Genomic DNA, 15,025 nt, shown 5'->3' with positions numbered 1-15,025 from the left:
TTGCCATTTTTTTAAAAAGGTATTTTTCACTGGTTATTAATTCTACATTGAATATGCAACCCTATCATTTTTTTTTTTACATTCTCCCCAATGAGATACCTACTGTAACCCTCACTCTTACCAGTCTATACATTGTCTCACCTTTAAATATTGTCTCTTTTTCATTGGTTTTTGGGGAGTTAATTATGATTCGTATAGTTCTCTTCATATTTATTGTTCTTAAAGGTGTTTTGATTTTTAGCTCTTTGAACTTGTGATTTAGATGCTTAGGTCGTTTGAGGTCATTATTTCTTAAAATATTTTTGTGCTCATGCATCCCCTCCCCTACTTCAGGTACTTGAATTTTGTCCATATAATAACTCATCAATGTTTCCCAAAGCTCACAGTCCCCATTGTCCATTCATTGTCTTTCCCTCCCTCCATCCCCTCCTCTCTCTTCTGTCTGTCTGTCTGTCTGTCTGTGTCTGTCTGTCTGTCTTTCTGTCATGTGCTATGTCTGTAAGGTCATCGTCTTCTGTCTTTTGGTCTCTTGTGCACTAGTTCTACCTTATTTGGTTTACATCTTATATACAGTTTTCATCTCTAGCAATCTGAGTCATTTTTATCTCCTTTCATGGGTCATTTTTATATTGCTATGTTTTCCTTGTGTAATATTCTAGCCTCTGTGAAAGTTCTAGGTTGGTTTCAAATAACTGATTTTTCTTATCATGGAAAATATTTTCCTGTGACTTTTATCTTGTTGGGTGTTTGGATATTTAATTCCTAAAATACTCTCGAGTTTTGTTCTGGGGTACAGTTCATTATTCAGAACTGCTTGGTCCTTGTGAGTCTGGCTTTGTTCAGAACGTTTAGTGTGGTGCCCATTCCTATTGCCTGAGACTCACTACCTATAAATTATGAAGTAGGAACCAACTCTGAAAAAATGAATCAATTATCCAAAGAGATCAATACTAGGTACATCTATAAATACAGTATATCTATCAGATATCAGAGCTAGGAGTTTTATATCTAAGTCATCCTCAGTACTATTTTCAAATGCCTTCTCAGGATGTGACACCAAAGCCCTCAAATAGATGACAAATTTTACTAGGTTACCTTCTCCATCTTCTTCACAAGTTTCCAGTGTGCTAAGTCAGAGTCCTCCTTTTTTTACTTGTAGGTCCCCATGTGCGGTATATCCCAAAGCCTGAGAACAAGCCCTGTTCCATCACTGACTCCGTCAGACGGTTCCCCACAGAGGAAGCCATAGAGGGGAATGCCACCAGCCCACCCCAGAACCCACCCACCAACCTCACTGTGGTCACTGTCGAAGGCTGCCCCTCATTTGTCATCTTGGACTGGGAAAAACCTCTAAATGACACTGTCACTGGTAAGACTATGGCACTAAGATGTGATATTTTAGTGGGAAGCTTTGATGGCACAGTACCTGGACAGTGTGGGTCAAACTGTGGCACAAAAAAGCACATCTAAGGAAAAGCAAGTTCTGTTGTCTAAAGCATCATAGGTGGAAAAGGTCTTGGTCTTTGTGATGGGCTCCTAATTAACTGAGGACTTTAAAGCCGTATTCCTTCCTTCCCTCTTAGAATCTCTTTCACATTTTAGAAATATAGTCTTATGATTTTACCAAGAAAATTATATAAAGTGTGTGAAGACTTGACAGCACTGATAATATTTAAAATAGCTTTCTTTTAACCAACCCAGTTTCTAAACTGGCTGAGAACTTCCAAACAGGCTAACAATGATTTCAATTAACTTTGGAGAAATTGAAAATAAAATAAAAAATTTTAAAAACCCAAAAAATAAAAAGTCCCTCACATCCGGGTAACTTGCTACTTATCTGAGGAAATTTTGATCGTGCTACACTGACTTCGAGTCATGTTTTAAATTTGTTATGATTTGTTTGGCATGCCTTGATTTGATGTATAGAACAGGAGAGTCAACAAGAAGGAGAGGAATAACAGCTGTGATTGCCAAAGGACATGATTCCTAGTTAGCGTGAGTCCCTCAGCAAATGTTGCTGGGCCCTTGGTGCAGGGAATAGGAGTGTAGGGTAAGCATCTGTCTTGGGCAGACAGGAGCATGATGGAGGGCCAAGGTGTGGGTGAAGAGACTAAGAATCTTCAGAAAATATTTTCTTCCATGGGTAATGGGGGAAAAAGTGATCATCTATCCTACAAAACCATGTGATCTGAGCAAGTTCCCGTATAAACATCACCTGTACTGAATTGTCATATTGCATCTGCTTCCTATCTTATGAAAGACAGCCTCTGTTCTGAGAAAGAGTGCATCCCCACCAGTATTCCTAGGAATCTGCCTAGTCCTGCTTATTCCTTTATGGTTGAGCCAATAGATACTGCTATCTCAGTTTCTAAAAGCCAGTCAACTTTCAGATTATCCACATATATTAAAACATCCAAAACTCTGACTATACACTTTGTGAATAACAAGTTCTCGTTTCCTGAAACCAAATGACAAACCAAATTTTGTTTTCCCTAAAGATGTGAGCTCTCAAGTTGAAATTATTTAATCTGATATACCTAATTATCTAGTACATCTCCACTTGGATAATATCTGATTTAAAAAATTAAAACTGTATGATTTCCCTTCCTGAATCTGGTAACAATTATTTAAGCTGTATACATTTTTAATTGTAATGATTCATGAGTAGATTAAACTTTACTTACCTAACCGTTTCCATAATTATTTTCTTACTAGATGCTAATGAGCTTCTTAGAGTCTTTCAAAAGTAAATTTTTCATGTCCAAGGATTGCACTTAATTCTTTAGCTATAATTGCACAGTTAGGCATTGTTCTCTTAATCTATATTAAACATCAGATAATCTCTCCAAATTATGTGCTCCATAGATGTCATTTTTAATTTTACTGTTATAAAACTATGGATTACCTACCAGTTAGCTGCTCAGCTAATACCAAGTGAAAAGAAGGGAAACAAGTTAACATGTCTATCAGATTCTCTAATTCTGAAGGTCTTTCCTTGTTGATGAGTGAGCCCTGCCATTAAGGGAAATTTACATCAACATTGAGGTTGGTGGCTTTTCTTTAATACAAAGGAAACTATCCAGGAAACACAGTTAAAATAAGCATTAGTTTCAAAATCCAATTTTACAACTCCAAACAGTTACTGCTTACACAGTTATAAGGTCAGATTGTAGCTGGACACCATACTCCGTGTCCTTCCTTCCAAACAAAAAGATAGCAAGAAACATGTCTTCCATTCAAGTACTGTTCCTCATACAGTGCTTTCCATAAACTGGCAAACCACAAGTTACCTATCCAAAGCAATGACCATCATTCTTCACTAGTTTTCAAGCCTTCTTCTACTCTGATAAAGCACGAATGGTTACTATGCCATTCCCCAAATGCTTTGAGAACTCTGCCACCTGGTGACTGAAAATTACTAAAAGATGAGATCATATCATGATGTCAAGGGACTAGAGGATGGCTCAGCTGTCAAGAGCACTTCTCTTGAAGCACACATGACTTTGGTTTCCAGCACTCATGCTGGGCAGTAACTATAGCTCCAGGAGATCCAACACCCCCTCCTGGATTCCACGGGGACCTGCATTCACATGGACATCCCACCCCTGCAACCGAAACACACGCAGGCATATACACACAAACATTTTTTAAGATCATGTTTCTGGAACTGCAGCCAATCTGTCATTACTATGAGAGTGTCTTTAGCATCCCATTAGCCTCAGGAACAGTTCAATCAACTGAGATGTAACACAAGTCTCTACTGTTTTCTTCCATCTTCAGAATATGAAGTCATATCCAGAGAAAATGGGTCATTCAGTGGGAAGAACAAGTCCATTCAAATTACAAATCAAACGTTTTCTACAGTAGAAAATCTGAAACCAGATACAAGGTAAGGCCCAGTGCTATTCCAGATGAATTCTGAGAGTGCAGAAACTGCAGCCACAGAGAAAGGATAATGCCTTAAAGGAGGGTCTTATTTTAATTCTGGATTTCTTTAATGTGATCCTGAATACCTCATATCACATTGTCAAAATATTCTCATTATTAGAGGTAGGAGGGCTAAAAGATGGCCTTATAAATTAACAGAATAAATGGCTACATAAAAAAATAGGTCATTAGTTGTAAATATTGATTTTAAATATGAAATTTAGAAAAACCTGTGAATTGGTATAAATGGAATATGCACAACAGAAATTAGACTCGATGTCTCGACTCTGATGCTGGAAAGAGGAAAGCAAAGAATGTAAACTACTTGAAAAACATAAAGATTTTATTTAAAATAGCTACCTACTGGCCCCAGGTTGTATTAGTTACTGTTCTATTGCTGTGATGAAATAACATGACGAAAGCAACTTATTAAAAAAAAACAAGCACTTAATTGGGGGGTTGTTTCCCATTTCAGAGAGTGAGTCCATGGTCATCATGGTAGGAAGCATGGCAGCAGGCAGGCATGATGCTGGTGCAGGAGCAGAGAGTTTATATCTTAATAGCAAGATAAAGGCACAGAGAGCACAGGGGGAAATCTCAAATTTCACCCCCAGTGACACATCTCCCCCATAAGGCCACAGCTCCTAATTCTTTCCAAGCTAGTCCACGAATTAGGGTCCAAAGATTCAAATACGTGAGCCTATGGGGGCCATTCTCATTCAAACCACCACACAGGTACAGCATCCCTTTGCTTTGGAGACTACACTGAAGAGGAGAATAGAATTTCGGTAATCAGTTGCATATCCTATGGTTTATACGTTAACACAAAGCTATTCACATTTCATTATAGTTTTATGATTTCTTTTTTAGTCTAAAATATCTTATTAATCCATTTTATTACTGAATGAGAAAGGCCCTTGGACTTTCCTGATTAGTTGTGGGAAGTTCCTAGATTGCCCTTGCTCCCTCAGCTTCCTTTCTTACACCTCTCATCTTCTCACTGTGGAGAGTACGGACAGTGATGTGAGAACGAGCCTGTTTGGATTCTGGCAGCAGGGATATTCTTCCAATCATCTTAGAAGAAAATAAATAAGTAGTTAATTGAAGTTAACTATGTATAATCTTTAGGCCTTTACTGTAGAAAAATATATTTCTTTCACAAATATGATTTTCTTAAAGGTGCTCTGTTTTGAGATGTAACTCAGAACATTTTTCACTTTTAATAATCATGAAAGGTTTAAGTTAGCCAAAATAAGCATATTTTTCAGTTAAAGCCCAGTTGATCTTGATTCTGTTTCCTTAGCAAGACTGAGAGAAAGAATCCCCCCCCCCCTTTTTTAACCATAATAGATTTCAAGGAAAGCATAGACAAAGATTTCATTGGACCTTTTTAGTACATAGGTCTATGCTTGCAACACGTTCTCACGAGTTGCCTGCTTTCTTCCTATTTAATAAAGTGAGTGGCACTGAACACTATATCCATGGGAAAGCATCTGTTCTGTAAATGTACACTGTGTTCCTTTTCTGAGTGAAGCTGCCCTCATGGCTTCTCACAGTGCACCTATTAGCTCATGACCTAAATGTGGAACACTTTTTCCAGGGACATTTGAAGCCCAATTTTGTTTGCTAGGGCTACAAATGGGAACCAATGTGGTGTCTGCCCGTGAGCTCAAGACTAGCAGGAAGGTTAATCAGTAAGTGTTCTACACAGCCTGGCCAGAGGTCTGAAGTGGTCTGTGGAAGTGCTGGTGTGACAGAGGAACAACACTACACAAAGCCTGGGAAAGAGAAGAGGCGTGAGTTGGGCTGGGGCTTGAAGGACAACTAGAAAAGCACCACATGGTGATGGTGGTAGGGGAGTGTCACCAAGAATATAGCACCGAGAATATAGCATAGCACTTGTCAGCGGACAGAAGCAAACTCAATTGTAATTTAGAACTTCCCCCAGGGTTTCTTATTAGAATAACTAAAAGTGACTTTGGAAAGATTTACTGTGTTACACTATAAGGAGACACATGTAAATACTGTATTTTAGTGACTTTTCTACTATTTCAACTGATTTTTAGAATGTGAAATCTAAACACTGGGACTATCTAGCAGCTAATATGTATACATCCCATGGGTGGAGTAGAGGTCGGCATTGAAGAATGAACCAGAGAGAAAGGATAAAGGGGAAGATTAAATATTTATAGACTGCTTTGGGCTAGAAATTCGAGATTGCCACACATTATTCCAGAAGCTAAGTAATACCACATACTTGCTCTTTCACATCCAGCTCTGTTCTACTTGCTCTTAATTACTTACCATGTTTCACTCTATTATGCAGAAACTCATTTATTTTTATTTGCAGTAGTAGGACAACCAGGAGCTGTCTTGCTGATTAGACGACATACTTGATGTCAGATGTTCCTATCTCTGGGCTGATACCTCATAGCCACAGCCTGCTGCTGCAAGGTGCTGTGGCCTCAAATGTGCACAGGGACAGTGAGTCATCACTTGAAGTGGGGCAAAGGTCTAGAGATAAGAAGACACAAGCTCTCTCTTCCTTTGGAGAGAACCTATTTCACTCCCTTTAAAACAAAAAAGAACTGTGGGAATGTTGATATAAGTTGTCTCAGCATCTTAGTAACTTCTTTATTGCTGTGATCAGACCAAGGCAACTTATAGAACTTATAGAACAAGTTTACTGGGAGCTCAGTTTCAGAGGACTAGCATCCATGATCATCATGGCAAAGGGCATGGCAGCAAGCAAGCAGGCATGTGGCTGCAGCAGTGGATGAGAGCTGATGTCTTTCTCCACAAGTAGAAGGTAGGGAGAACTGGGAATACCAGGAGTCTTTTGAAACCTCAAAGCCCAGTGCCAGTGACATATCTCCTCAAACAAGGTCACACTCCCTAATCCTTTCCAAACAGTTCCATCAACTAGGGACTGCGGATTTAAATATATGAACATATAGGGAACATTCTCATTTAACCATCACAATCAGTTCTCCAGCCCACTCCTTAGCACTTCCAATTCCCCCCGCCCCATCAAATTTCCTTTCCTGAAATTGGCCAGGAACAATAGTCCTTTCTTTTCCAGGCAGCATATCGCTCTTGTTGAACTCAAAGTACACATAGAGTCTCTTCTGAAAGCAAGCCACTGTATCTGTAAGACCACTAATTATACTTACTTCTACAAGTAGGGAAGGTGATACTATCTTAAATGATATTATCACCTTAACTGATCACCTGTACTGATAGGGCCAGGCATGTGGCTTAGATCCCTTTGGAGTCTGGCACATAATCCTGAGATAGCCAGCATTATGCAGTCAGTGAGAATGAACTCAGACCCAGATCAGTCCCTAATGAATGGTCTCAGTCTATAGCTTGTCTTTGATTCTGAGTCTGCCTTTAGATGAACTGGTAACTCATTGTTCAGTAACATATTGATGGGATGAGCTTTTCCTGATGAACAATGCAGAATGGATACACATGATCACTCAGGCTGAAAAGGCGCAGTCTGTTCCAAAAAGCCTACTTCTCACCTTACTCTGCTGAAAAACTGAATCCATTGTGTGCCAGAATTACATGGTCCAACAATTTCCTATGGAAAATGTACTCTGGTAATTAAGATAAATCAAATTCACTTCATCTGTTCAAGTACTTTTATTGACATCTGTGGGCTGAGGACCATTCTGGGGAACAGTTTGTCTCTAAGACTAAAACCTGCTGAAGTGGCAGCAATGATTGTTTGGGACTCTCGTTTATGTTGAATTGATAAAACACTGGCACTGATGGTTAGCCACAACACAGACAGTGACTTCTTATAAACTGTAAATCTGGCTCACGCAAATAAATAGATGTGTGGAATAGCCATTATGCCCAGAACACAGGAATTATGTGAAATTCAGGTCTCTGCCTGCAAATTCTGCATTTACTTTGCATTTGGCTTTGGTAGAGAGTAAAATAAGATGCCAATGCATCAGGCATTTTATTCAGTTTAATTGTAGGTGTGGGCAACGGACAAGTAATCCCTTCCTTGTTAAAGAAACTGAGGCATAATGGGGAGCAAGGTCACAGTCCTCCATGACTTGAGTCTGTTTTCCCTGTCACTTTTATTCTCCTCCACCTCCATCCTTTCACTTCCTCTTCCCTTCTTTTTGAGATGGGTTGGTATGTTGCCCAGGCTGGCCTCAAATTTGGGACACTACCTCATTTTTAATGATGGAATTACAGGTATGCAACACTATGCAAGTTTTTAGCTCTAAAAATTGTGGCTTTTGTGTGTCTGTGTGTTTGTGTGCATGCACCTGTGCTCACCACCATGGTTCTGTGCCTAAAAACTGAGGAGTATGTTGTGTTAAGTAGACTTTAGGTAGTAACAGTCATGTAAGACACCCTGTGTCTCCTCCACTCAGCTCTTTACCTGTATTCCTGTTGTTGCACAATGAATGACACCACATATTGCTAGGTTCCCCGAAATGCTGCAGCTTGTGATGAGGTCATAAACTATCTCCTTACTGCCCTTTGAGTAACCCTTATTCTTATTCCACTTCTTCTGAGTCTCTTCCTGTGACAGAAAACTCACCTAAACAGATCTCCAGCACTTCAAAATCTCAGCAGGAGTAAAATGAGCTAATAGTCATACAGCCCAAACCAACAGAGAGCTGCTGAGTGTTTTACAAAAAACAGTTTTCTTAAGGTATAAAGAGTAGTTTTACAAAAAACAGTTTTCTTAAGGTTTGAGAATTTTGTTAACTTTGCTTTTTTAAACAGTAGGGAGTCATGTAACTAAAATGTACATTAAGGAGTGAAAGTTGTAACTTGGCTCTAAGTTTATAACAAAACTGAAGGTTATAGTGAAAGTGGGGGTGAGGGGTAGCAGGAGTGAAGGAGATGTCTACTCCACCAGAGCCCCAGGCTTTACTCCACGTCACACTGCAGAGGGTAGCTTCTGGAGGTGGACATTCTGCCTTTGACAGATTAGCTCAGAAACTGCAGATCATACTTTCTGGAACCATTTTTTTCACTTTGTTACAGAAATTGATAAAATTTTAATTTATATGCCTAGTTTTATGATTGTCATCAAAACTACTGGTTTCTTGCCCTCCACTAACCTTTTCCTTTAGGATATTAGTTTTCTAAGCTCTTGAATGTATCAAAATCTTGCTATCACCCCTCACTTTGTGGCTTAAGAACAAAATAGTTGAGAAATGGTACAAATCTGCGTATCTTTCTCTAAGTTTGTTTTCCATTGATTCTATTTTTGCTGAATAGATTTTAAGTGAAACGATGATGAAATAAAGATCTTCTAAAGTCTTTTAACTCTTTCCCAGTCATGCTCTGCAGTTAAAACACCATTCTGATTCTGGGTCCCTCCAAAAGGGCCCATTATTTTACTCCCACAGTTTTGGGGCTTGTCATTCTGCCTTGGTATAATGAAATTTGTGTTAATTCTTTCTTTCCTTTTCTCATCTTGCTGGGCACAGAGTAGGTCTCTTTAATCTGAAAACTTCCACCATTACGGTCTGGGAAATTTCTCACACAATTTCTAGGACTGATGTTCCTAGTTGATAGTTTCTACCAGCTGAGTGCTCAACAATATTCCAATTTTCTTAGTTTGTAACTTTAACTTTTAGTTTTAGTCCTGTCAACTTTATCTTCTAAATGTTTATTTAGTTTCCCTAAATAATTTTGTTAGGTAGCACCCTATAATTATATTCAGTTATTTTTTGAGATTTTCCTCTTAGAGGCCTATGGTGTCATTCATGTGACAAAATGTGCTTTCTGGAAAAGATTTTGCCAGCACAAATTTTTGTTTATACAGGGCTTAGTCAGCCAAAAAATGTCCTCATGTTGTTAAACACTTTAAAATTATTTTTCCAAACTTGCATCATACTGGAAAAACTTCAGAAAAGTAAGTTGTGGAGACTCGTGGCCATGCTGGAAGTGGAGCCCGAGTGTAAGTAGCTAAATGAAATGACAGAGAAGAGTCATTGGTCAGCCTTGGCCAAGGCATGGGTTGGCTGGCAGTGGCCTGGATTGGATATGACATACATTCCTACTTGAATCAAACAGCTTGTGCCAGTGAATTCCTGCTCCACTACCTCCCATAACCAGCTCACCAGATTTGAGGTTTTATGTCATTATTGGGACTGTTTGGGGCCACAAGCCTTAGGAAACATCCCATCTATGTGAGTTAGGTAACCGGTGTGTGTTTTCAGAACAGTGTTTTTCATATGGCCGTGTATATCATTTGTATGCAAGCGCAGGTGCATGGGAGCATGCCGTGGAGCATGGTGGAGAGCAGAGGCCAGGCTTGAGTCTGGGGCCTTGCTTTCTACTTTTGTTTCCTGCTACATGGCCATGCAAGCTGGCCTGTGAGTTTCTGGAGATCGCTGTCCTCACTCCCCATTAAGCTTCAGGAGCACTGGATTTGGGATTACAACTACCCTGCTTGATATGGGTCCCGGGGACTCTTTCTCACACTTCCACAGTACTCACTTTGCTCACGGAATCATCCTCCCAGCCCAGAGCTTTCTTATGGCAATTGGCACAGAATCTTACATCAGTTCTTTAGCTTTCAAAACGCTTTTAAGAACTAAAAAGTAAATTTTAAGAATTAAAAGGTAAATTTTAATTCCTATTTCATAAATATTTCAAGTTTGGAAAAGTGAAGAAAGTATTATAATAGTTATGAGCGTCACTGTGCTTGGATGAAACTTTAGAATACCTTATGGGGCTTGTGTGCTGTATTTTATATATGCAGAATGATACATAGTAGAAAGTGGTTCCTATCATTTTGAACACTGGAATCTGTCATACTAGACTCCAGCAGTGATCTACAAGTAGTTAAGAAACTCCAAGGATTTCCCCCACCCAACCCTGCTTTTTTTCTTTAGCACCATCTGTAACAAACTGAGAACAGTCATCCTTCTGCTTCTCACTTGCTTATAAAATACCTACCTTGTGTGGTGTGCATTTTTCTCTGTTGCAAACTTCTCAAAGTTAAGAATTATCTTTCAAAAACCTTGCATAGATCACAAAACACTATTAGCTGACTCAGGCTTCTTATACTTTGCTGTTAAGTATTCTGCTGAAGAATTCCGTTTCAGGCAAATGGTATACTGCTTTCCTGCTGTGGGTTTCTCAATAGGATTTACAAGTTATATATCTTGTGAATAAGATCTGTCAATTACTGCATAATTTAATGACTGACTCTTTTTAAAAACTATGAGCCTGGCTTAGTGAGTTGGAGGAGAACAAAGTCTCAGCTTTGTGCTCATGCTGAGGGTACTAGCGGGCCCATTTTCTAGACCCTGTGGCTTCCTCTGATCTGTATCAGACCTGACCAGACCTGAGTTCCAGGAGACACATCCAACCTTGCAAAGAAACAGTCTCATGTGTAGCCATTCTTGGAACTAGTTAGTAACTCTCAAAAACAGTAGTCACTGAACTCATCCTGATAACTCACTCATTGCTACCTAGTCTTGATTTTCAGTAGCAGAGGTGGGACAATAACCTGCACTTAGAGAAACTCTGCCTACTGACACCCTCTGCTGTGATTCAGACACCACAATGAAGAACATAAGTGCAGTTATGCTGGATCAGGGCGGGAATGACAGGGAACAAGAAAGCTTTCCACGTGAGTTGAAGCAAAGGGAGGTTCTTTGTTGCTAGAATTAGTGTGGGTCAGCACAAATCTTTCCTATTTACCCATTGTAAACCTGCCTGGTTACTTTTACCTATTTGTTGTCTTAAGACAGCCAACTTTATATTTTTCTCATCTGAAATATTAGGCAAGATGTTTTAAAAGTAAAACACGAAACTGTCATTTCAAAAAGAGACAGGAGTTAGTATAGTAAGAGAATGTTGTTCCTTATGCCCCTCAATAATATATTACTATTATGTTTATTTCTCCTTATACAGCTATGAATTCCAGGTGAAACCCAAAAATCCACTTGGTGAGGGCCCCGCCAGTAACACGGTGGCATTCAGCACTGAATCAGGTAATCCCATGAGCAGTAATCCCCAACAAGGATGTAAGCGTATAAGGAGGAGTGTATTGCATAGGGGCTTATTTGGAGCCTACCGTGTCCTGAATTCTGAAAGTCCATGAGAAAAGGCTAATAGAGGAAAGTACTTACAGAACCACTGCTTTTCTTCATTGAGTTTTATGTCAGGAAAGAAATTAAAATGAAAAACTGTAATCTATACTAAAAAATGTTGTGCATGAATGCTTCCTTGTATGACCAGAGTAATGTCCATCAAATACATCAGAAAAGGGAATTCATGACTTCTGTGAAACTATCTGCACATTCCAAGCTTCAATTTCTTAATGAAATACATCTGTATATACAGAAAAAAAATTTAAACTAACTAAAGTACATCATATCTTGGTGACTTTACAATGAGTAGTTTTTGTACAAAACTAAATAAGAAAGCTTCTGTAATTAAAAGTTAGAACAGCAACTTATGGCTCTAATCTCAAATTATGTGTAAAAAATGCACATGGGTACCTCAAGAATGCTCAATAACCATTTCCAAACAAAACAAAACTTTCAGAGTCAGTCTTTAGCAAGATTGTATCATTTTGCAAACAAGACCTAAGCATAAGCACCCCAATTCTTCACATCACTGTAGTATTAGAACTGCACCTAACTCGCTCTTTTCTGTTTATTTCTCTTTAGCTGACCCAAGAGTGAGTGAACCAATTTCTGGTAAGTACCAGTCTAATGGGCACACATACACTTCTAAATTAGGTAAGCACAGGAGAACTTGAGCAAACATCTTCCTATCTAGAGAGAGAGAAGAGGTGTCACTCTTAAACTCATTAGCATCTAGAACCGATAGAGTGGAGGTGCTAAAATTTGCTTTCACTCTTATACTATTTCACTCAAAATTTCTCTTTAATTTGGTCACATTAAGTTTTATACTAGGGCAAAAAGTAGTCCTGAAAGTGCCTACACACCCAGCACTGCAGAGACTAGCCCAATATCTATGATAGTGTTCTCAGATTTACTTCACTACTGACAGATACAAATATTGGGGTTTGCTAAACCCTTTCAAATACTCTCAGCCTCCAGAATTTACAGTATTAAAGACAAAAGGTATCAGCAAGTTGGCAATGAACCCCACAGGCTGCTTTTGTTGTAAAGCTTTTAGTTCTTCAGAGAACTAAATACTAAACACTAACTAAATACTAACCCAAACCATGTGCTTTCTTCATGCAGCAGGAAGAGATGCCATCTGGACTGAAAGACCCTTTAATTCAGACTCTTACTCAGAATGTAAAGGCAAACAATATGTTAAAAGGACGTGGTATAAAAAATTTGTTGGAGTGCAGCTATGTAACTCTCTCAGATACAAGATTTATTTGAGTGATTCCCTTACAGGTATGTTCCAAACCTTTGCTTTCAAGGTATAGTTCACAGCATTCTGTACCCTAGCCTTTCTCTGTAGTTTCAGACTCACTACTTACACAAGTTCCCTTCAAAAAAAAGATGTTACAGAAATAGTTACAGTAGGGAAACAAGGACTTAAAGATCTGCAATTTAGAGGTAGATAATGAAAATGCAACATGAAACAGTAATACTAGGATCAACTTGAACGCACAGGTGCACAGCAAAGCTCAGTACTGTCATGACCACCCAAGCATTAAAATGCAACTACTAATCAGGAACGTGACATCCTTATGATGTCAAAAGGGTCCAAATCCCTTGAAATACTCATTTATAATGCTTTCTTCTATATACATATGGAAAGACTGGTCCCAACATAGACAGAGAAAATATGTAAATTACTCATGAATGTCACTCAGGGGCTTTGAAGACAATTTTTACTAGGGTTAGACAGAATGGCTCTACGGAAACGGAAGCTCCTTTCGTAGAACAGTTCTACAGAGTCTACAAAGGTATATTTTAGAATAAAATTTTGAGAAGTAATCAACTACAGAGAAGTCTAGGGACAAAGAATCTCTGGGGAAGTAGAGGAAAGAGAAAATGCAAAGGCATTGAAGCAAGACATACTGGTCAGTCCTACTAGGTTTGGCTGAGATTTTATAAAGGAGAAGTTGTATTCTGGGAGCTTACTGGATAGAATTATTGAGAGAATAAGAGCATTATTTACATGTTTTATAAAAATCACTATGATCTGGAAGGGGAAGGAAAACATCAGGAGGTAAGAGTGCAGCAGGGACATAAGGACATCAGCTATAGAACGTCTGTAGTTCAGGAGATGCTAGTGGCTTCGACCTCTGGGAGTAAAGGGAAAGCAAGGCCAAGACTAGCCTTTGAAATAATTATGGAATTTCATAAACTAAAGAAAAGAACATTGTTTCATTTCTGGGTTTTCAGGCAAGTTTTACAACATAGGAGATCAGAGGGGCCATGGAGAAGATCACTGCCAGTTTGTGGATTCATTTTTAGATGGTCGCACAGGACAGCAACTCACCTCTGACCAGTTACCCACCAAAGAAGGTATGCTTTCTGATTATGCTATGTAGAGGGCATTGCAAATTAGCAAAGAAAGACAGATAAGGCTACAGAACTACTACTTTATCCCTAGGGAAAGAAACTCGAGCTCAGCTCTAGAGAAATTAGATATATAAATGTATTTTGAGAAAGACAAAAGTTTTGTCCCACTCACAGCTGTCCCTTGTGGCTGAAGTCATATGCAACACACCTAATCATCCTTTCTGCTCTGTTAAAACTGACAAGAGAAAATTTTTAATCTATATAAAGCAATCAAAATAAATCTGAGAAACAAATATACTCAGTAACTTTCTAAGTACATATTAACAGCAGGCTGTGTAATGATTATTGGAAATGAAATCCTTGCCTAAGCAGAGCAAAATGGAGTAAATTGTCCAGATAACTGAAGAGAACCCAGGAGATTCTTTTAAATACTTCTCATTATTCGAGGAGGTTTTCAGTTTGTTCACGGACACAAAAATCCCAAGCCTTTTAAAAGATGTCTTACAAGATACTTCGATATAATGGACTACTGAAACTACTTCGATATATAGTACTGGCTTGCTAAGAAAAATGTCAAGACTCAAGTACTAAGGCCATTGTATTACTGGATAAATATCAGATCCACTATAGTTATTGGTTTT

At 38.8% G+C, this 15,025-nt stretch overlaps 1 protein-coding gene across 16 annotated transcripts in view; it reads left to right on the top strand.

The window, feature by feature from the left end:
- Abi3bp (ABI family member 3 binding protein) overlaps positions 1-15,025 on the top strand; it is a 204,500-nt gene that overhangs the window by 187,921 nt on the left and 1,554 nt on the right. For all 16 annotated transcript variants that reach the window (XM_028760248.1, XM_028760247.1, XM_028760246.1 and 13 more), the window contains 6 exons: positions 1,160-1,369; positions 3,781-3,889; positions 11,839-11,918; positions 12,600-12,629; positions 13,143-13,304; positions 14,265-14,387. In XM_028760248.1, coding sequence (XP_028616081.1) covers positions 1,160-1,369; positions 3,781-3,889; positions 11,839-11,918; positions 12,600-12,629; positions 13,143-13,304; positions 14,265-14,387 — 714 coding nt within the window. The remainder of the gene's footprint in view (positions 1-1,159; positions 1,370-3,780; positions 3,890-11,838; positions 11,919-12,599; positions 12,630-13,142; positions 13,305-14,264; positions 14,388-15,025) is intronic.

This window comes from Grammomys surdaster, unplaced genomic scaffold (assembly GCF_004785775.1).
Source record: "Grammomys surdaster isolate TR1022 unplaced genomic scaffold, NIH_TR_1.0 126398, whole genome shotgun sequence".
Taxonomy (NCBI): Eukaryota; Metazoa; Chordata; class Mammalia; order Rodentia; family Muridae; genus Grammomys; species Grammomys surdaster.
Note: the sequence above shows the minus strand (reverse complement) of the source record. Positions and strands in the feature narration are given on the sequence as shown.